The sequence below is a fragment of the Eumetopias jubatus genome, unplaced genomic scaffold (assembly GCF_037043125.1).
Source record: "Eumetopias jubatus isolate StellerSeaLion01/CBP00866 unplaced genomic scaffold, mEumJub1_p1.0 scaffold_9, whole genome shotgun sequence".
Classification (NCBI taxonomy): Eukaryota; Metazoa; Chordata; class Mammalia; order Carnivora; family Otariidae; genus Eumetopias; species Eumetopias jubatus.
Window position 1 is genome coordinate 12,264,321 of NW_028274815.1, and position 23,135 is coordinate 12,287,455.

At 42.9% G+C, this 23,135-nt stretch overlaps 2 protein-coding genes across 2 annotated transcripts in view; one reads left to right on the forward strand and one right to left on the reverse strand.

The window, feature by feature from the left end:
* The window catches only part of NBAS (NBAS subunit of NRZ tethering complex), a 351,301-nt gene extending 347,048 nt beyond the window's left edge, over positions 1–4,253 (reverse strand). The window contains exons 1-2 of the mRNA XM_028099384.2: positions 4,090–4,253; positions 1,910–1,964 (exon numbers count right to left, since the gene is read on the reverse strand). Coding sequence (XP_027955185.2) covers positions 1,910–1,964; positions 4,090–4,206 — 172 coding nt within the window. The 5' untranslated portion in view covers positions 4,207–4,253. The remainder of the gene's footprint in view (positions 1–1,909; positions 1,965–4,089) is intronic.
* Positions 4,254–18,918: 14,665 nt separating this feature from the next.
* DDX1 (DEAD-box helicase 1) overlaps positions 18,919–23,135 on the forward strand; it is a 41,101-nt gene continuing 36,884 nt past the window's right edge. Inside the window, exons 1-3 of the mRNA XM_028099534.2 lie at positions 18,919–19,012; positions 21,688–21,739; positions 22,036–22,099. Coding sequence (XP_027955335.1) covers positions 18,997–19,012; positions 21,688–21,739; positions 22,036–22,099 — 132 coding nt within the window. The 5' untranslated portion in view covers positions 18,919–18,996. The remainder of the gene's footprint in view (positions 19,013–21,687; positions 21,740–22,035; positions 22,100–23,135) is intronic.

The following is a 23,135-nucleotide window of genomic DNA, read 5'->3' on the forward strand; positions in this document are numbered from 1 at the left end:
AATATGAATCAGCTATTCTTTAGGAATCGCTTTCAATTAGTTTCAGTGACCATAAATCTAAAATATACTGCAGACTGAACCATTAGAAAATATGGAGAACAAAATTCTTAAAATAAAGGTATATAATCTAATATACACTATAACTTTTATAAGATCATACATTTGTGTATGTTAAGTCCCAAGTTTGTGTTACTCAAACCTTTGAAGTATTTCCTAACAGTACAAAAAGGAAATGTGGGAAATGTGGTTTGAGATGTGGGAAATGTGGTTTGAAATTTTAAATTCCATCAAAGACTTTGATAAAACCAAGGAGTAGAAGTCACCCTTTAAAACCAAAATATTTGTATAAAAATTAAGATATTATTTTGTACTTTATAGCAAAGGTTTAAAAAAAATACCTAAAATGCACAAGTCCAAGGAAAACAAAATCTCTAACACACTGAAAATAAAGGGACACCTCACTTAAGTAGAGTCGGGAGGCTAGAAGGGGGAGCAGTACACTCAACATCAATTATAGGAAGAAGTGTCAGTCCTCAACAGAAGAATCATCAACAGGAAAGTATCATCAGTTATAGGCCCCAAGAAGGAAGAGATGTACCGATGTACCATCACACTGCCGACAAGAAATGGACTCCCCCTGCAACTCAGGCGGTAAGAAACCATCATCACCTGAATGCTTTACTTCAATGGGCTTTCATTCAAAACAACCCCTCCCAACTTCCTCCTCCAGAAAATAATGTTCTTCTCCTCTGTTAGACTTGGCTATAGTTTTACTGTAACTTGCTTGTCCTGAATTGCAAATCTGTTGTTCCTGAATAACCCTCTTTTGCTGGTAAAACAACTGACAGTTTTACTTTTAAGATTAACTACACTATAGACAAATGATGCTTTATATGATCTCATTTAAACTGTGTATGGGAGTGTGAACATGTAGGTGTAGATCAACGAAAAAAAGTCTGAAGGGTAACAGATTTTCTCCAGGTGGTAAAATGAGAAATTGTTCATTCGAATTTATAGTTATCCATATTCTCTGAATTTCTCTAAATGAATTTTATTACTTGTGTATATTTTCTAAATTATCAAAATTTTAAAACATATGTCACAATGAAAATTGAATATGCTAGTGCTTATAAGAGAAGATAATTTCAAGTACTTAACTCCTTTGAAACTGAATCTTCTTTGTGTAAGTAGCTCAAATTCACCAATTATTACAAGGATGAGCTCTGGAGCCAGAAAGACATGCAGTCAAATTCCAAATGAGTGCCTTGGACAAGTTTCCTCATCTAAAAACATGAAGTTGTAACAGCACCTAACTTGCTGGTCTAATAAAGGATTAGATCAATAAATATAAATAAAGTTCTCACAGCACCAACGTAATGCAGCCAGTGCTCAAGATTTTCTCAGATACTGTGAGCTCATATGCAAACTTTGTCAGGAGTTACATGAATGCTCTGGCTCATCAAATTTTTAATCTGAATAACTCTGACCAGATGTCGCTGAAACATCACGTAAACCACTTAAAATTAAAATATACACATATATAAAATTAAAATCGGGTAACATGTATGCTATTCATTTTTATCAGGCTCTATAAGTCTAAAGAACATTTTAAAATTGCTAGAGTTTTGGAGACACCTGGGTGGCTCAGTCAGTTAAGCATCTGCCTTCAGCTGAGGTCATGATCCTGGGGTCCTGGGATCTAGTCCCACATCAGGCTCCTTGCTCAGCAGGGAGCCTGCTTCTCCCTCTGCCTGCCACTCCCCCCTGCTTGTGCTCTGACAAAGAAATAAATAAAACTCTTTTTAAAAATAAATAAAATTCCTAAAGTTTCAAAAACAGCAAAGTTATAAATGAAATGAAAAAATTATCTAACTATATCACTGTAAAAAGAAAATTAAGCTATACTTACCTCTAATCGCTTTTGTGACAATAAAGGATGCACCATGTTTTCGGTTGCCTCTAGACTGCAATGGGAAAAAAGAATATTACATTTGAGAATTTTCTAGTAATATTCATACAATATGTAAAGTTACATTTCTTTGCTAATACTCAGTGCAGGGTACAAGTTACCAGTATTTACAAACCGCTATTTAGAAACAAAAGAAATAGAAGCAGGACTGAAAACAGTGAAAGCAAAAGTAAACACGGTGGAATTGCAGGCATTCATCAGGACAAAGGACAAGGATTAAAGCTGGAAACTCAAACACCAAATATCGAAACACCAGTCCAGAGACAAGAAGTCAAGGGCAAAGACCATACTGGTTGCCAGTTCAGCAGTCTACTTGGGTGGGTTAGAAAGGCCTATAATTTTTTGCTTGCAGGAAAAGTGCTCATATGGATTAATAAACTCGTACCTGGAGACAAATTTGAGTATTTGTTGTACACCCACAGAGAAAATGCTACTAACACGCACACTGATATACAACTGCTATATTAAATAGTTCCTAAGTATAGACTAAACAATAAGCTAAACAATAAGCTGAACAATAGCAGGCACTACAAATAAGATGTACTAATGTGCTGTTAAGAGAGGAACATGGACATACAGTAAGTGCAGACAGATACAGCTTAAAAGCACCGAAAAGGTATTTCATTACACAAACATGAATTGATTATCCACTGATCAATAATACACAATTTGGTCCTGGGGAGGGTTATAAAGATGAATCAGATGTAATCGCCCTCCAAGAGCTTGAAGTTGGGCAGGTGAAATCAATAGAACCAAAACAAAAACAAAACCAAAAAAAGTGCTATGAGGTTTCGATGTAAGTTGACCCTATACTTTTTTTAATCAATTTATAATGTTAAGCATTCTGAAACATTCCTGTAATTAACCAGTGGGTGCTAAGGAGTGAATATGCAACCTTTTCTGACCAATAGCAGCAGCAACAGCCTCCTAGTACATACCCTACAATATTCACATTGTTCAAGACAGAAACTAAGTATATACTTGAAAAACAATATGTACAGCATGAAAGAATACATTATTCAAGAATTCAAGACAAGCAAAAACTGTAATGGAAAGGACGTTAAAGAAAAACTACAAACTTTATAGATAGGAAAATGAGCAGTTTCTCCAGTAAAGAAACGGGAAAGATGTTGTAAAAAAGAACTCCTATGTCAGGACTCCCCGATCTTTAATAAAAGTCCTTTGGAATCTTGTTGCATCCTCGGAGTCTAAAACAATGACAGACACTCAGTAAATATGTTGAATAAATGTGGGTTCCTGGTTCCTACTGTTCACCTTGTGCCGGGAGGCCCCTCTCTACACAACGACTGAAAACCCTAAGGTCCAGTTAAGGTTACCAACCCCTTGACCCCCTTCTTCAGCAAGGAACCCAACCCCAGGTCAGCAGCTCCTCACTCTTCCCTGTCGGGGCATTTTGTTCAGACCACTATCACAGCGCAATTATACTAGGTGACGAAAAAGGTTTTACTGGATGGTCTGCCATCTAGACTGCAGACACTACCTAAGTTACCACCTTTCTAAGCCCACCGCCCGACACAGTATCTGGGACGTGGACGGACACACACGTACATTATCTGGGACACGGCCCGACACACGAGCATATTAAATGCTTGCTCACTGAAATAACACAGGAATGGGTGCAGTTCAGCACCAAGGAGGGGTAAAGGTTTGATGCCGCACTCCACGGCGGCCCTCCAGATGCTGAGGTGACTGTAGGGTCCTGGAAAGTTCTCCCACTGCAGATGAGGATCAGCCCTGGTCAGCTCTTGCCTCGCCTCCCGGAAAGGACCACCGAGAATCCCGGCAGCAGCTGTGCCTCCCCTCCAAATACAGGCAGTGAAACTGAGATCCGGAATGGGAAGGTTCGTGCCCCAGAGCCCGAGGTTCTGCCCCGACGACCGAATTCGGAAGCCCAGGAGGGACCCCAGGTACCTCCCGCTTTAGGGGACCCAGACCCCGGTTACAAATCCGCGGCGCCGTTGCCAGGGCGACAGCACAAGCGGCGGAGCCCTGCTCCCCCTCCCACCCAGCTCCACTACCCTACGTGGCTCCAGCTACGCGGCTCTGCCCGGACAGCGCCCGCGCCAAGCTGGCCGCAGCTCTGGAGGGGCCTGGTTCACCTGTACTTCTGTCTCCGAGGGCCACTCGGTGTTGATCAACAAGTCATAGAGAATCGTCTCCTCCTCGCTCTCCGCGGTGGCTGGACTCACAGCCGGGGCTGACTCGGAGGCCGCCATGTTCGCCCGCGAGCCGAGCAACCGAAGCAGCGCCACTACGGCTTCGCGCAACGGACAAACTTCCCAGGCCGCTGCGGCTTCTGAGTCACAGGAAGGGGCCGTGGTTAACTGGGCGTGGAAAGGAAATGCTGGATTAACCCTTTCAAGAGCAGGAAGTACAGTGACTCTTGCCGGTCAGGGGTACGACTTAGGTCCTAGCCCCGGGGTACCCCTTGTTTATTAATCTGCGTGAGATAAACAAGTCTGAACCCCTCCTATCCAGCCAGCTTATATAAAACAAAGATGGTAAAGGATCTAAGATGCTAGCTTTCATTTGCGTATCTGTAGCCAAATACAAAGAAAGAGTGCAAACAGTGGTTTTTAAATAAACACCAAAAATTATGCAACTCAATAGATAAAGTCAATGAAAGGTGTCAGAGGAATGATGCTATAGGAGCTCAGAAAAGGCAACAAAATTCACAGAGTCAAGAGGAGTGGAGCTTGTCTTTGGTCTTTAACATTAAGTAGAATTTGAATCAAATCGAGGTTTGGGGAGAGCATCTCAAGTCAGGAGGAATGGGGTGAGCAAAGACAGGCAGAAAAATACATAGTTGAAAGAACAGGCAGCTGAATATAACCCAAGTGGGAAAAGGGTATGGAGGCAATAAACTTGAAATAATACATTGAGGACCTACTGGGAGGTAGCTAAAATGCCAGCCTCATTTGTTCATTTATTCATTTAACAAGTGCCTCTATGTGGAAAACCCTATACGTGCAAGCAGAGTCTATCGTAACCCTAATGAATATACAGTGTACAAGAAATTAGCACTGTGTCACACTCAAAAGAAACACAAATACTGAAGATTTCTTGCAGGAATTATATTGCATAATACCCATTAAGATGCATTAGGCAGTAATGCAATTAAAAGCCTCAGCTGGGAAGCCTAGGGATCCCATTTCTTTCAAAGTTAAATGCTCAAAGCCTGCCCTGTATCACCTGCCCACTCCCCTTACCTCACTCCTGCTCCTCACCCTTGGCCCTACCACCTTCAGCCTCACTGACCTTGCTCTTTCTGAACACAGCAAGCACACTTCAGGGACTTTGCAAAAGTTGTTCCTTCTGTTTGAGAGGCTTTCTACCAAATATCTGTCTCTCTCTCCCCCCCATTTCCAAGTTTTTGTTCATATGTCACCTTCTCTCCGGAAGCCTACCCTGACTGCTTGTTTTTAAATTTGTAACCACCTTCCCTGAATTCCAGGTCTCCAGATCCCCCTTACCTTCTGGGTTTTTTGTGGGTTTTTTTTTTTTCCCATAACACTTATCACCCAAAATGCCATATAATGTATGTTTTGTCCTATTTTTGTATTGTCTGTCCCCATTCACTAAAATGTAGGCTCCACCAGGACAGAGTGCACTATTATATACATACCGATGCTAAAATGGAGAAAAAAAAACACTCAGCTTTTCACCTGTGTAGGGTGAGTTTGTTACTTCTTATGTTCCCATTCCTACATTTAGAAATACATCAAACATAATTTGTTTCTCTACCTGATATTTCTAATACCTAATTTTTCTTTAATTTCCTGCTGACTCTTGCTCATGGTGACTTGTTTCTTTATGCACTCTGTGTGTGTGTCATTGTGAATTGGAATCCATTCTGGGAGAAGTTTTGGAGTTCTGCCCTGGATGGTGCCTTGCCCTGGAAAGACTTGCCTTCACTTTTGCAAGGCACCCGTGAGACTTTGATCCCCTTTAAATTAAGACTCTAAATTATTTCAGATATTGCAAATACTGTAAATTCAGGCAGGCCGTGGCCACAAATTCTCGAAGGAGACTTTTATAGCCACTCAGATGCCAAGCTGAGCAGACAAGTTTATTTGCTGTCTGGCTCTGTTTTAGGAGATTTCATGTTAATAGGGTTGCTCATCATGGATCCTAACATTTTGTAGGTTCATCAGTGCTCCAGCTCCCCTCTCCCCACAAGTCTGAGGCCTTGACCCAGCCTCTCCATCCCGCCGCACCTCTATCACCTGCCCTGAAATTGAAACTCATCCCTGAGGCGACTATAATGACTTCACTGCTTCTTCTGTGGATTCTCCTGGCTGTTGCCAGGACTCAGGGATTCTTTTCCTTCCAACCAACTCATCCACTTATTTTAAAAGCTGTGTTTCTGCTTTTATATTCTAGCTTGCACTGTTGGGGTTTGTAAGAGTCTTTCAGGACATCTTGTCTGACCAATTATCTGAAATGAACCTCCTGAACCTCACAGAGGGAAACACAATGGGGGTAGGCATTCTCCCCAGCTTTGCCACAAACAGCCATGCAGCTCAGATGCACAGACCACAGATAGCAGCTTAACAGTGGCTCTGACGGGAGGCAACTGGCAGCATCCAAAAGAAATGGTCTTGTTTGTCAACATGTAGAAGACACCTCCGGAACTCCCCAGAAATATTTGGGAGGGGAGTTTACAAATGGCTGAGGGTCCTGTGTCACCAGCTGGTAGTAAGACCAGTGAAATGACAGTGTTTCATGTTAGGATGATGACTACCATTCCTGTCCACAGTCTGGGGACAACTAGGGGGTCTCAAATAACACCAATAATTCAAGAATTCAAAAGGCAACTACAGAACCTAAATACTGTAATTTTTTGTGGGCAGGAACGATGGCTTTTTAATCTCTATAAACCCAGCTTGAAGGGTGGCCCTGAATACATTTTTCTTGACTGCATGAATTTTTCATGGTTATTTTCCCACTGTTATAGATTAACCCTTTTTTGCTTAAAAAAGAAACTGCAACTTTTAAAAGTCATTTATTTTCTCCAATAAAATAGTAATTTTCTCAAAGAAAGTTTCTCTGGATAGCCCATTTATGAGCTATATTTTTTTCCTACACTTGTATTGAAATTATGGTCAAGTCCAATTTATCCTTGAGTTTCTGCTAGTGGAAACCTACAGTGGGAATATTAACCAACAGAACAAGGATTCAATGAAGCCAATGAGGAATTAATAATGTGTTTGGTAGAGCAATGTACTAACTTTTTAGAAGCTATTACATAGGATCAGACACTTTCTACAAACCTAAATTAAACACCAAGGATTAAAAACAATTTGAGTTAGAATTATTAAACGTCTTCCAATTTTAATGATGTTAACCTCTTCAGTGGAATTTCATGCAGTGAACTGTTTCCTGGTGAAGTCCTTATCATTTTAGGTTTCTCTTAAGATAAAAATGTATGCTCAGTGTTAAACTCTCAAAGTTTTTTAAGTTTAAGTTGTTATATTCTGATACAGACACGAGATTAATGATTTTAAAAGAAGCTTTCCAACCTAATTAAGTCCTAAGGGAATTAACCAAAAGAAATATTAAAGGCATTTCAGAGGAGACACAAATCTTTACCAAAGTTAGGTGACCGAGGAAGAAAACAGTATGTTAAAGTCAAATATACTGATATGCTAGGAATTGCTCTGGAATTGACATTGAACCTAAGAGGTAAAACTCAATAGTTTTTCAGTGAATGCACATTTATAGAATGACATCTCTTCTACCCGAGTGGATCTTGACTTGTACAATCTTCCAGTTCCTTCTCTGCTTCTGGCATAGACTCTGGATTCTGAAAAACTTCCTTTTGAACAATAGCTGTTACTGACTAGTTCTACTATTGCTTTGCACAAATTATTTAATCTATCTGTGCCTTGGTTTCCTAACTAAAGTAAGAAGACCTAAAGAAAGGCACTGTTCTGACAAAAATTCTGACCAAACTCTAGATGTTCTCCTCTTGAGTCGCACGTTCTTCCATCTGAGCCAGCCAGGTACCTCCTCTGAGTCTTCCTCTTGGTCTATTAAAACATGTAGATTCTCAGCACAAATGATATTGTCCACCCCCTTCTCCCACCACTAAAGAGCTTAAACATTAAAAAAAAATTCTAACACCTCAAGATACATCCCTAAGATGGTCTCAGTGTCCCCCTTCCCCCAATGTGCCTGTTTGAAAAAGCTAGAACTGTTTGTTCTAGCCAACACCTGGCACAGGCCCCTGACCACCCATTCTCATTCCCTAAAATGAGTTTACAATGGTGAATCCTTCCTCTGTCCCTTTGAGGGGTGTATATATATATATATATATATATATATATTTCCTGCAACTCAGCAGTGTCTTTCTCAAGGAGCTGAAAGCTTTCCTTTCAAATGTAATCCTCAGGAAGGGCCTCTGTCTTGGAAGTCTCTGTGTAAGGATAGAATACTAACTTCCATAATTGCCCGCTAACATAGATGGCCTAAAATGCATTTACACTGACCAACCCTTTGTAATTTTTCACTTCCCTGACTTTGCTTAACCTTCCACCGGTTCCCTTCCCTGTTCCCTGATTTTCTTTTTAAAATGTTCAACCAAGTCTGTATAAATCAAATTTTAGTCTTTGTTCATTCTGGACTTTCTTTAATGCAACAATATATTACTGATTAAAACCTGTCCTTACCACTTTAACCAGTGTCTGGCTTGTTTTATCTTTGACAATTCAAGAAGTGAGAAAAAAAATGTTTTAAATAGAATAAGATATAAAATAAAATAAATAAAATAATATAGTAGACATCTAAGAATAAAGCCATGAACTCAACATGACCAAGTAGACAAGCTCTAAAAAAAAAAAAAAAAAAAAATCAGTTCTAAAATCATCTCTCTACATACGTGGTCCAGGGATGCCCACATCCATCAAAACGTGTTTAAATGCACATTTCTGGACTCCATTTCAGATGGGAGCGATCAAAATTCCTGGTGGCAAGACCGAGGAATCTGCAGTTGAAAGAGCTCCCCAGAGTAATTCTGATCTACTTGAGTTTAAAGATCAGTGGCCTAATCAAGTATAAATGTGCAGGTGAAAAATTTCTTCTAAACAAGCAGTTAGGGCATAGTACTTATTCTGTTGGCCTTAGCACTTATTAGGTAAGATTTCTCAAATAAAAATTAGGGGTGGGGGTGGGGAGGGAAAAGAGCAGGTATGGAATTCTGCCCTTTTCTCATCAGAACCTACATAAATAGGAAAGAAGTCTAGGCCAAAGGACCGCAAGTCTTCCAGTCCTTCCATGGGGGGATTATTGTCCCTTGAATGGATGCATGAAGCTTATATGTCCCCTGTTCTTGAATCTGCATTGGGTCTGTGCATGATTGCTCTTACATCTGAGCCTAGACGTTAAGGCTTAGCAGCTTCTGTTTTCTCCCTCTTAGATTCCTGAGCTGCCAAGAAGGCCAGGCTATGCTACTGGAGAGAGAGGCCCAGTGGAGAGGCTCCAAAGGGAGGTGACTGGCAGCATCCAAAAGAAATAGACTTGTTTGCCAACCTGCTGCCTTGCCTTTAATCTTTTTTCTCAACTGATGCTAACACCATTCACCCAGTTATCCCCACTAGAAACTCGGGAGTAGTACCAATGCCTTTCTTCCTCTCTCGTTTATCCCACTTCCTCGACCTGCCATGCTGCCCCCAGTCAAATCCAACGCTGCCAGTTTAATGATATTGCTCTTACCTGTCGCTTCCTGTCTGACATTCTTTCATGGTCCTGGTTCAAGTTTTAGTTACTTCTTATATGTACTACTGGGATAACCCGTTATTGTTGCCTCTACAAATACATTCTTCACGAGACCCCAAGAAAGAGTCATATAAAATGAAAATCTGATCATGTCACTGCCTTGCTTGCTTTAAATCTGCTTCACCCACGACAGTGGTTCTCAAACTGTTGTCCCCAGACCAGCAGCATCAGCATCAGCATCAGCATCACCTGGGAACTTGTGAGAAATGCCAATGAGAGGTCTACTAACCCCAGACCTACGGAATCAGAAACTCTGGGGAGGAGGGCCCCACGTCTGCATTTTAGCAAGCCCTCCAGGAGATTCTGAGGCACACTGAGGGTTGGGAACCACTGACTTACCAGATTAAACCAATCTTCTTCATCTGACAGACATAGTCCTCCCTGATCTAATCCAGGTCCAACTGCTGTAGCCTTATTTGTATCCATTGGATGATTTGAACTTGACATCCGAAGAATGGAGAAATATTTGTCATGTTCAGGTGTAGGAGCTCAGCTCCAAAAATGCCCACCAACAATTCCAGCCTCATTTTATCCATGCTTTTGTGTAGCTCCCTCTACAGGGAAGAGGGCTTGTCCAGGTAACAAGTAGGATATTGTGGCAACAATGGCATGAGACACAGGGCAGGGAAATATGGAATGGGTAGTGGAAGAAAGTGGTTGTAAATAATAGCTATGACTAGGGGCGCCTGGGTGGCTCAGTCGTTAAGCGTCTGCCTTCGGCTCAGGTCGTGATCCTAGTGTCCTGAAATCGAGCCCCGCATCTGGCTCCCTGCTCTGTGGGAAGCCTGCTTCTCCCTCTCCCACTCCCACTCCTCCTGCTTGTGTTCCCTCTCTCACTGTGTCTCTCTCTGTCAAAAAAATAAAGAAAATCTTAAAAAAAAAAAAAGCTATGACCATGTGACCAGTTTCAGAAATGTGACTACAATTGTCATGAGTATTTCTTCCCTATTTTGTTATGAATGTGTATGTGTTATACATATACGCTAAGCAAATATATTTCCTTTCCTCTATTACCCCTTTATCATGTAACATAAGATGTATTTATTTTATGTCCCAGTATTTAAGTATTGTTAACTTAACATAATGGTATTCAAATGACAAGATACCAAGAAGAGTAAACATCATGCAAGGACTTTGCATCCTCATCTGGGGAAAGGGTTAGTGAGTTCTCAGTTGTACACAACACAGTTGTATCATGTTAGCTGGGAGTGTGACCTTGTCATTGTCTTTGTTTGGAGATTAAGTATAGTTTAAGAAGATACATATGGTGGCCAAGTTGACAAGGGGTGAATTTGCAGTGCTCAATTTTATGCATCAACTTGTCTGGGTAACATTGGGCCTCATTCAATCAGTGGAAGGCCTTGACAGAACACAAGGCTGACCTCCCGCAAGGAAGAGGAAATTTTGCCAGCAGACAGCCTTCAGATCTGAACTGCATTAACAGCAGTTCCTGGTTCTCCGGTCTGATAACCCATCGTATAGATTTTGAACTTACCAGCCTCTGTAATTACATGAGTTAATTTCTCAAGTCTCTTTCTTTCTATATATATAAATGTATATATATACATCCTTTTGGTTCTGTTCTCTGGAGAACTCTAATACATGGCCACACAAATCTATACCCTGTCCCACATGCTTTTCTTGTAATGAAATGTTACCACTCATGTTTCAAGTGGTAATATCTAGAATCCTCTTGAACCTGGACAGATCTTTGTAAATGCCTCAATTCATAGAATAGGGAGGAAGGGATACTGCTTGACTTCAGAAGCTTGGTCATTAAAGATGACCTGGTCCTTGGGATGCTGCCTTTGGAATATAACCATTATGTTGTGAGGGAGTCCAAGTCATATGGAGAGGCCACAGTTGGCCAACAGCCCCAGCCAGGGCGTTGATGACATGACAGCATCAATTACATCATGGGAGTGAAGGAAACTTCGAATGATTCCAACGCCTAGGCTTTGAGTCTTTCAGTTGAAGTGCTAGGTATTCAGGAACAGAGGTAAGTCATTCCTGCTGTGCTCTGCACAGGTTCCTCACCCACAAAATCTATGAGCATAATAAATGGATATTTTATGCCACTATGTTTTGGGGTAATTTGTTATGCAGCCAAAGTACCTGGAACATCACTATTCAGAGCTATACTTAAAGCAGTCGCCATGAATTCCCAGTCTTCTTATTGTAATATCATAGGAACCTATGACCAGGTAGTATAAATTTCCATATTCACAATTATTTTCTCGAGGCATTTTGAAGAATTCTTGGCCATCTTTCTTATTGCCTCTGCTTTTTTTTTTCATATAGCACGTTGTCTTGTTTCAGCCAGCTTTATTTTATTTTATTTTTTTAAAGATTTTATTTATTTATTCGACAGAGAGAGACACAGCGAGAGAGGGAACACAAGCAGGGGAGTGGAAGAGGGAGAAGCCGGCCTCCCACCGAGCAGGGAGCCTAATGCGGGGCTCGATCCCAGGGCCCTGAGCTCATGACCCAAGCCAAAAGCAGCCGCCCAACGACTGAGCCACCCAGGCGCCCCTCAGCCAGCTTTAAATAGAAATCACAGACCTTGTTAACAAGAAAACCTGTGATCAGTTTCACAGACAGGAAGGAGGTGCCAGGAAGCAAGGACCCTGGGAGGGAGGCTGAAAAAGCAAGCCTGAAGCCTGTGTGCAGATGAAAAATGGCTCTCTTCTGTGGGTAATGGAACTCATGGGTCCTGGAAGATTCTGGGCAGCTGGATTCAGAACATTTTTCTGGTGCACAGTCTGTTCTTAAACACCCACAACCTCCAGGCCATGTTCTCTTGCTCAGGCTCCAAGTGTCGCACCATCTCCCCAAGAGCCACCGGCATCGCTCACAGGGGCTGATGAGCACTCAAGATGGCAGGCGTGGGAAAGAGAGTGGCATCCATTGCCTGTCGGCCAGTCAACACCCAACTGTAAATCATGTCCCTGCCTGGCTAGCTTATAATGAGACCAACACTGTTAGTGAGATCTCTTTTTCTGTTTTACAGTCCCTCTGGAACTCATTCAGGTTGTCCTTTGTCTCCCTCTCCCCGTATATCTGGAGTGATGGACTTTATGGGCACTTCTTCAGGGGATAGAGAATTACAGATCTCTGGATTTATGTCTGTTTGCCAGGCCCTCTCTGGCCCCTGCAGCATAAGGTGAATGCTGGGGCAGCGAGAATGATGTTGCATTCTAATAGATCTGGACCAGTTTCTGACAGCTTATTTTGACAAAAGCATAAAATTCAATGATTGTTGCTCAGCTTAGAAGCTATAGGAAATTCAGAGGGAAAAAAGAGGATGTTTAAACGTGAGCCTCCCTGTCTCCAAACTGCTTTCTGAGTCAGGCAAATGGAGAAAAATAGGGTAAGCTAAGGCCAACAAATTTAATGACAACAATGGCTGGTCTGGAAGGAACAGGATTTGTCCCAGATGATGCTGTATGAAAATACTGTTTCCTGATTTTGAGGGATTACCACCTGCTACTTGAATAGATCAGGGGTCTGTTATGAAAGCAAGGGGGTGTGGTCACCAGCCTCTAAGATGGCCCCCAAATGATCCTTATCTATTGGCACTGGCACCTCTTTGTGTTTCCACACTGAACACAACTTTGTGACCAATAAAGCACTGCAGAAGTGACTGTGTGATTTTGATGGCTAGCCCATGAAAGATATCACACACTCTATCTTGTTCTCTAGGACCACTTTTTCTGGTGGCAAGGGAGTGGGGTTTGGGGGGGGCACTAGCAGCCATATCGTGAGAACATTCAAGCAGCCAAAGAAGAGGTCTATGTGGAGAAGAGAAGCCTCCTGCTAACAGCCACACAGTCATGAGAGCAAGCTACCTTTACAAACTGAGCCTCCCTCCCCAGCCTCAGATGATTGCAATCCCCACCAGCAGACTGACTACAATAACAAGAATGACTGTCAGCAGAAGTGCCCAGCCAGGCTGCTCCTGAATTTCTGTGCTAGAGAAACTGTGAGTGATAATAAACGGTTACTGTTTTAAGTCCCTAGATTGTGGGGCACCTTGTTTTGTAGCAAGAGATACCTAATGGGAATATATCAATTAGGGTTAGATTTGGCTGTGTGGGACAAACAGCCCAAAACAAGTAAGACAGATGTTTATTTCTCTCCCATGTAAGAAATCTTGAGTCACAGTTTTGGCTAGTATGGTGCCCCTTACTAGGGACTCAAGCTACTCCTCTCTTTTTGTTCTGCCATTCTCAATATATGGCTCTCTTCTCATGGTTCAGTATGGCTGCTCAAACTCCAGCCATCATGTCCATAGTCCAGCCAACAGGAAGGAAGAAGAGCGAGAAGAATATATCACCTCTCTTAAGGAGCCTTTTCTGTGTATGCCATTGGCCAGAACACAGGCATATGGCCATATCTAAGTCCCAGGGAGGCTGGGGACTCCTTATTCTGGGTAGCCATACATCCAGCTAAGAGTCAGAAATTTAAGGAAAAGAGAAATAAATATTAGGGCAAACTAGCAGTATTTGTTAGCTGGGGATTGGCATCAAACAGGATTTGCTGCTAGGTGCTAGCTTAGCTGAATCTCAGTAACAACCAGGAGTTTGCTGAGAAGATAGGTGTGGTTATACTATATATGTCTGTATACTCTTTGCCAATCCCTGCCTCAAAAGATTGAGTCTGTTTTCCCTTTTTATGAATCTGGGCTGGCCACATGATTTGTGTTAATCAACAGAATGTGACAAAAGTGACAGTTACCAAATCCCAGGCTGATTTAAGAAATATGCGGCATCTGCTTTCTATCTTTAGAACACATCTTATTGGAGCCCAGCTACCGGGTGGGAAGTCTGTCTTACTGGGACGAGTTTTGCCATGAGAAGATCCAAGCTGGCCTGTGGAGAGAGGGAGACCATGAATGGGAGCACTGTGGCACCGCACAAAGCAGTGAAGTCTTCTCAGACCTTCCAGCCCAGCCAGATGCCTGCTGAAGGCAGCTCACAGAATCATAAGCAAAGACATTGGTTATTGTATTCATTTTGGAATGGATGTTACACAGCAAGAGATAACTGAAACTAAAAAGGAAAGGCTATGCTAGGGAGAGGGAGCAGCATAAGAAAATACACAGCTGTAAGAGGCAATCTGGTGTATGTAAGGAATCCTACATCATTTAATTTGCTGGAGGGTGAAATGACCCTAAGTAATCATCTGGAAGTAAACAGGAGGCTGGACATGGAGGGTCTGGTGTGTGCCATACTAAGGAGGGTGGGTTCAGGAGCCTTACCAACTATGAACTGTATCAAAGGGAAGGGGGTTTCCTAATGGAAGGCTGGCCACATGAGGTTTACTGATAGCAGGATTCAGGATCTGGAGCCAAGTAGTCTAGAGTCCTCTCTTCTCCTAACCTGTGGATGGGAGGGCAGACTCCCTGGGCAGCACTGGAGGAGGCAGAAGCTTGTGGTTTCATGTACGGAATGATGGGTAGGTTTGTATCATATGAGGAAGGACTTGGGTTTATATCATGAAGATACCGCATTTTCTGATCAACTTCTTTTACATTAAGATAACCTTTTCTCCCTTACTGCTTCCATCTTCTTGGGGGCTGGATCCTTAGGCACTAGGCAGCACCCAAGAAGAACCAGATTGAGATCTGAGGAGTGGGTTGGGTGTCAATCAAAAGGACAAAGTAAACAACCTGATTTGACTTCTATTTCCTAGGCTGGATTCAGGGTCACTGTATATGACACATTTCATTCTTATTTTTGGTTTTGAGGAAATGACCATGTATTCAAGGACTGTTTTCGATGGTGCCTTCATGACCCAGGCTAAAAATGTCTCCTCCTTAGAGCCACAATTGGTTGCTTATTGCTCTATTCTAGATCATTTGAAAACATTTTCTGAATGACACATTACACCAAATCCATACCGATGAATGTTTCATCTCCATTCTTTTCTGTGCCTATTGGCAATGTGTTAGGTTGCAAGCAAGAGAGAATTATCAGTGGCTTAAGTACATAAGGCATTCTCAAACCACAAGAGGTCTAGAGGTAGCCAGACCTGGCCTGGCAACTTGGATTACCATTGTCATCAAGGATCCAACCTCCTCCTAATTTGTTTCAATAGCCATAGCATGAAGCTTTCATCTGCACAATGCATTGCTGCCTTTCCAGGGACCATGTCCAGGTCCCAGGAGGAAGAAGAGCACATACCAGTTAGGTCTTTATCTTTTAAAGAGTCCCTACATGGGATTTCCATTCACATCTCTCCAGGCGGAACCGGGGCTCATGGCTATCCCTCTCTACAAGGGAGTCTGCAAAGGCGATTAGTTTTTTCTTTCCTTTTCTTTTCTTTCTTTCTTTTTTTTTCTTTTCTTTTCCTTTTTTCTTTTCTTTTTTCTTTTTTCTCCCAGTCTGTATAATAGAGAAGATCAAGGAGGAAGAGGACTGTGTGTGGCTTTCGAGTGGCCAGTCGACAGAGTCCTTCACTGGACTCCTTCTCTTTACACTGTCCTGGGTTTCTGAAGGGCATATTTCCCAGGCCTGTCTTAGTAGTTGCAAAATCAACCATAGGTTCTTGAAAATACATAGCACAGTCTTTCTGGGTACATGGATTATGTACTAAAATTCCACCACAACATGATTATTGGGGTTCAAAAGACCCAAGTACATAAAATGTGGGGTTCTATGTGAGGTTCTAGAAATAAATGTCAGGGGAACGTCCCAGCTGTTAGTTTTAAATCCAGTGCAAACTTCTACCAAGACTCAGCTGCAGTTTGGCGCCACTTGCTGGTGGTTCTCATCCCACCTAAAGACCTAAGAGTGGCTGGTTTTCTGGGATTCTAGGACTTTCCCTGAGAGTAGGCCTCCACGTTATCAGCTTGTTCTGGGAAGAGTAGACCAGCGGCATACTGGACTGGGGGCACTCCTCCTCTGTCTCTTGGTTTAGTGAAGGAGTTGCCTGCTATTTCTTTGCCTGGCCATGTCCTTACCTGCCAAAGTGGGTAGCCAATCACATTTTATCCCAGTTCACATTATTCAGGGTATTACCACACCCCCACACACCGGCCCCCACTGATATTTATTAAAGTAGTATATTAAATGAGCTAAACCTGATAGAGCATAAGCAGAAAACATCATTCCTTCCCTTCAAACCCTCTCTATGGGCTATTTCTTTCCCTGACCTAGATAGAGCCTCTGGCATCTTCCAAAGCTTTTCTGGTTACTCTCAGATAATGAAAAGTGGTCCGGTTTCTTCCATCACAAGGAGAGCCTCATTTCTTTAATTAAATGAGCAAGTCCAGTGTAATGATCAAACTTCACAACTTGAATCAAAATTGTGGCTTCCTCCCTCCCCAGGTTGGCAATGGGATGGAGTGTGTGGTCAGTCTCTGCTCTCCCCTCTCCCATTAGCTGTTGTTTCTGGTGTCTGGTGAGAGATAAAGTCATGTGTGGTGGGGGAGATACCTACCTTCATCTGGCTGTTGCCATGTGATCTGATTCTGGGGCTCTCTGGTTCAGTCATGTGCAAGGTGGATTCTCAGAGGGGCTACTTTCTGTGGGTATCTTGGAGATTTTTTTGCTGGTATCTTCCAGGTGCAACTCACTTGAGGCAGGTGATACCGCTCCTCTGCTTAGAAGGTCGGAATTCAACAGGGCTCTTTGGGAGCCTGCCTGCTGTGTCACTTAGCTTCTTCAGGCAGCTCTTCGGAGCACATTTCCTTTGAAGGTAGCTTCAAGTCCATTCCCACAGGTCCAGGGAGCCCTTGGGGGAAAGGTCACACGTGTTCCCCCACAGGTGTTGGAAATGTGCCCTGCTCCCTCAGCAGCCTTGTGCTTCCCTTTGTCTCTGCCTGCCACAGCTTCTCACAGCATGTCCAATGCTTCCCAAAGCCCAGCGATCAAAAATTCTGAGTAGTCCCCTAGAAAACACTTTCTGTCTTGAGAGAGGAAAAATGCCATAGGATGCCAACAACTCTCTTCAGCGAAATCTCTTTTTCTTATACTTTCAATCCTTTCACACATTTAAGTTGGGGCCTGGCTAAAGGCAAATCCTGTGTGGTGTGTGATCTCATGCCTGTCTTTAGAATGTGGCACCTATTCAGAATTGCTACATTGCATAACTCTCAGGGGTTATCATTTGTAGAAATATATATGGTAGGTGTGAGGATATAGAATATAACGTAAGTGGTGCCCCCAGGAGGTGTGAAGCTCCAGGGCCGAATGGAATGTATTGTCCTTGGCTTTTGGAGCTTCAGGCGAATCCTGTTACATGTAACAGTAACACATATCCTTACCATGCGCTATGCTTTACCTATTTTGTTGAATCTTCCTAACAATCCTATAAGGCAGCTACTGTTATTCATGGCTATATTTTACAGATGAGTAAACCGAAGCCCAGACTTGTTAAGGTTACACAGGTTACTCAGGAAGTGGGGGTCCTGCAGCTGTACTTCTCTGTCCATGAATCTTGCCGGAGGGGTTCACTTTTCCTCCATGTCATCCTGGGGCAGCCTAAAGATAGTACAGCACGCACCCCGCAGTGATGCACACAAGGCTCAGACGCCACGCTGCCTTGGAGTAGCTGTGTATGGCTTTAGATGAGTTACTTAACTTTCCTGAATCTTCTGTCCTCATCTAAAAATACTAACACTGCCTGACAGGAGGTGTAGGTAGGATTAAACATTCATTTACCCTTCCTCTCACTCTGCAAAGAGAAAGGAGTCAAAACGGCACGGCAGTCAAATAACCTTGGAATGCTCAGGACGTCAGACCCCGTGTCAGGGAGGTTGGGAGACCCAGATCAAAAGCATTAAGTGAATGTCTTGGGCGCTTATCTTCAGAGGCTGGGGGTGCTCAGAGAGGCTGCGGAGAGGGCAATGTTTTAGTATCAGATCATCCTGGGCCACTGTGTGCCCCTCATCACATAACGTCTGCCTCCTCACGTGTGGAAAAGTGGTCCTGGTGACACATGGCACGCTCTAAGTAAACGGAAACCATTAGCACGGCTAACGATGATGACGGGTCCCTGCGGAAGGCGAGGTCCACCTGAACCTGGGCACCGCGCGGCGCGCTCCAGGGCGGGTCTTTTCTTCGGCCGGAACCGTTCTCCCGGGGCTGGGGACCTGCCCGGACTCGGAAAGCCGCAGACCGAGGGCCGGAAGCGCGCGCTGCCACTGCGAAGCGTGTCCGTGCGGAGGGAGAGAGGGAGAGCGAGCGAGCGAGCGAGCGAGCGGAGCCGCGCAAGACCGGGCGAAGATGGCGGCCTTTTCTGGTGCGTCTTTGGAGCGGGGCAGGGGCTGCGGGCGACTCCATCCGCGCCTGGGCGCTAGGGCAGCCGGCGGGGAGCCATGGGACGGGGGCGGACAGGTGCGGCGCGGCCGGGGAGGGAGCTGTCCGCAGCGGTCTGGGAACTGCGGGGCCCCCCCCTGCGGGGGGCCGGTGCGCCTCGGTGTTGGCCAGTGCCTTTCTCTCTAGGTGCTGGCCGGGCGTCCCCCTGTTCCCCCTCGTCTTTCTGCCCTGCCGTCGGCCGGCCGGCCCGTCTGCCCGGGGACCCGCGGCCGCGGAAAGGAGGCGGCGGCGGCGGAGCGCTAGGCCTCCTGCGTGTTTGACGTGGCAGTGGTGCTCGGGAACCCTTTTCTGCCCGCGCTTGGAGCTCGGCCCGGCCGACTAGCGGCGGCGCGTGGGCAGGGCTCAGTCGGACGTGACCGTCCTGCCTCTGTCCAGTCTTTCCAAGCCTCTCTGGAACGAAAAGCCCCTGGCACACGTCTACTATTTATGTGTTGTTAAACGCTGTGATAGCAACCTTAACGTTAAATATTGAAGCACGTTCGTCCGCAAACACACTAGCGCAGCACACGTTTTGAAAGCTCCTCTGTTCTTGATTTGCCGTTTTGCTGTATGATTCCCTCCTTTATTCCAAACAGTAATTCGAGGTGGCTTATTTAACCCCAAAGTTGTGATTTTTCCCTCTTCTTTGTCATCCTTTTTACATCCATAATTTTACGAGGCTTCCATAAACGTTATGCATACTAAAGGTGGTGAATTTATGAAAGTGAATGTATCAAGTTAGGCCTAATATCGTTTAATGTTCTGAACCTATTAAGATGACTTCTGATATAACACAGTACTGTACTTCCTTCAGTTTATTCCTCTAAGAACATTAGGAATTCCACATCTTTAAGTCACCAGAGAGGATTTCTGGTTAGTGTTAGTTGCATCTCCTAAATGGAGGCAAGGCGGCATCCGCTTAGAGTGGTAGCAGGTTTTCTTTCCCCAGCTCTCCTAAAACAAGATTTTAGAGCCTGAGATGTGTAGAGCAGTTCCAGATTGTCATTTTATAGGTTTGCTTCTTTGGGAGTCAGGCACAAATTTCAAGAATGTTAGAGTCTGTGATAGGAAATAAAGACATGGAATCACAGAACATGAATGTTCCTGTTTTTCCCTTAAATAGTAAAGTGTTCTGTTTAGAGAAAACATGGTTCCAAAGCAAACATGGAGACAACAAGACGTCTAGAATTTGCTGAAAGCAGTCTGTGGTTGCTGCGTGCAGTATCACATTTCACAGGCAACTTGAGCTTGCAGTAGAGACTGCAGCATATTTAAGACCATCACTCCCTTTTTTTCAAGCACTTAGATTTTAGAGAGAAAATAAAGCTGGACTCTAATGGGAGCAATTCTTAGAAAGGTCTGCTTGGATATACAACTTCAGTGCTTGATTAGTTTTTTGATCTGTGGATTTTCCTGGGGAGATTTAGAGGTAGGAGAACTTTTTTTGAAAACGATTTTCATACTTACCTATATAGTTAATATTTATATTAACTAGTTGACTATGTACTAAAGTTTTAGTGTTGTACCTATTATGTTAATTGCTAGTATGGTTCTTCTCACATGCAAAGAAAAGCTGTTTTTCCGGTGCATATATTCAATATGTAGATTTGTGCCTTTTCACAAATAATTATAAGAAATAAAAAATTTCCAAATTGGTTATCTCTGGGGCTTAGGAATGTTTGAGTGTTGTTAATTTTTTAATAGAAATATGTATTTTTGTAATAATAATAAAAGCTTCATTTTGTAAATGCAGACTTAAAAATTACTTATTTGGAAAGGAGGTTTACGCAATCCAACTAACTACTCCATGTGTAACTACCCTCTACAGTTCATTTGAGATATGACATTTCAAATGACATTCATTTCTCAAATGAACAAAAGTTCATTTGAGAAATGACAAAAGTGACAAAATACAATCAGAAATAACCCAATCTATTAATTTAGGACTGGCTTCAAAGTGAATTACCTAAATATCTGAACAATTAAGAACAGTAGTTCTTCAGCTGTGACTTCCAGTTACTCAAGTTTTCACTCTGGCCCCTCGCTTTTTAGTTAACCAGAGTTTGATTATGGTTGCCAATAAGTGTGGGCCTCTCTCTCCACTTGGCTGTTCACTTTTCTCAGATCGCTGAGGCTAATCACATGGTCCGCAAATTGTCAAGGCACATGACTTCCACATTATTTCTGTATAAAACAACCAAGATGTTGGTTGAGAAACCTCTCTCCAACTCTGGCTGATTTTTCACCAGTCCTAGGAAGGAAGCACTCACTGGTGGTTACTATGTATCAAGTGACAACTATGTTTCAGATGTGTTACATATTACCAATTATAATCTTCCTATAGCCCTACAAGGCAGGTCATATTAGTGTGATTTTCTGTGGAGAAAATAGGTTTATAGCTTTGTAAGCTCTAGAGCTTGCTTAAGGTCACTTTACTAGTGAGGGTTTGTATTTTAGCTCAAGTCTGTTAACTATACTCTTAATGGTGCCATAGTCTGGAGGTACTAAGTAACAGCTATGCTCCAAAGCCTTTTCCCTTTTCTTTGAACAGTAATTTTAAAAGCAGTATTATTTAAATTTAATATGTTCAGTTTTTTTCAAGTGAATTTTTATTTTCAGAGATGGGTGTTATGCCTGAGATTGCTCAAGCTGTAGAAGAGATGGATTGGCTGTAAGTACACAAAGCTTAAATGTACCTGTGACAACAATGTTCAGTAATTTAAACAGTGGCTAGTGAACTTATAAAATATTTTTGAGTCTAGTTGAGTAACTAAGATTCAGTTTTTCTTAAGATTCTCAAAATTATAGAAAGCTTCCTTTTTAAACTTTGATTTATTTTTAACTGGAAAAGATCAGTGCTATTTACCAAATAAAATTCTCTTTTAGGTTTATAGTTTAACATAACTTCTTTAGCATAGGTGATTCTCTTTTTACTAACTAAAATTCTTCAAAATATGATTCTTTTAGTCTCCCAACTGATATCCAGGCTGAATCTATCCCACTGATCCTAGGAGGCGGTGATGTACTTATGGTATGTTTACATTTGGGGAGGTATTTGGGAGCTGAGGACACACATTTCTGGGGCTGTTTGTGACCCACTTGAAGAGCTCCATAGGCTTAGAAATGTTATTTTCACCAAATTACTTTTATTCACAAACATTTAGGATACACATACTATATTCAAAGTAATGAGGCAGAAGTTGTGCGTAACACAAAGGTGAGTAAGATGCAGCCTTTACCCTTGAGAAGCTTGAATCCAGTTGCATAGTTAGACAGGTACACGGATAAATGTCTCGTACAAGGGGCTCTACCAGGTACACGGATAAATGTCTGTCATACAAGGGGCTCTACTCGGGGGAGTATATTTGGGACAAAGGAGAGATGAAAGAGAAATGCTCTATACGTAGAGAATGTATCAACAAACACAGTGAGTAGGAGAATGCAGGATCTGATCCCAGAATAATTCAATTAGATGGTAGCATAAAATGTGTGTGTGTGGGGGGGGAGGGGTATAACTTGAGATAAGATGGGAAGTATATAGTGGGTCAGATTATTTGGGCTCTTTCTCAAGTGTTATGTTAAAGAATTGGTATTTGTTGGCAGGGGGGAGTCATGGGAAGTTTTTTTAAAAATTTATTTAGAGAGAGAGAATGCCCGCACGAGCCGGGGATGGGGGAGGAGCAGAGGGAAAGGGAGAGAGAGAATCTTAAGCAGACTCCCCCGAGACTGGAGTCCGATGTAGCTGTCCATCCCACAACCCTGAGAACATGACCTGAGCCAAAACAAGGAGTTGGACGCTTAACCGACTGAGGCCCCCCAGGTATCCTGGGATCTGGAAATTTTTAACTGGGGATGTGTTACATTGTTAGAACTGTGTATTTATGAAGACTGATTTGGTAGCAGTTTGTAGTATAGCTCAGAGATTAGATACTGCTGGGATACTTCTGTAATAATCTAGGTTAGAACGATGAGGGCTTGGATTTGAATGGTAGCGATGGGGAAGGAAAGGGGAAAGCAGATTCTTGAGGGATGGGGGAGAAGTGACAAGATTGGCAGTAGTCATAGTT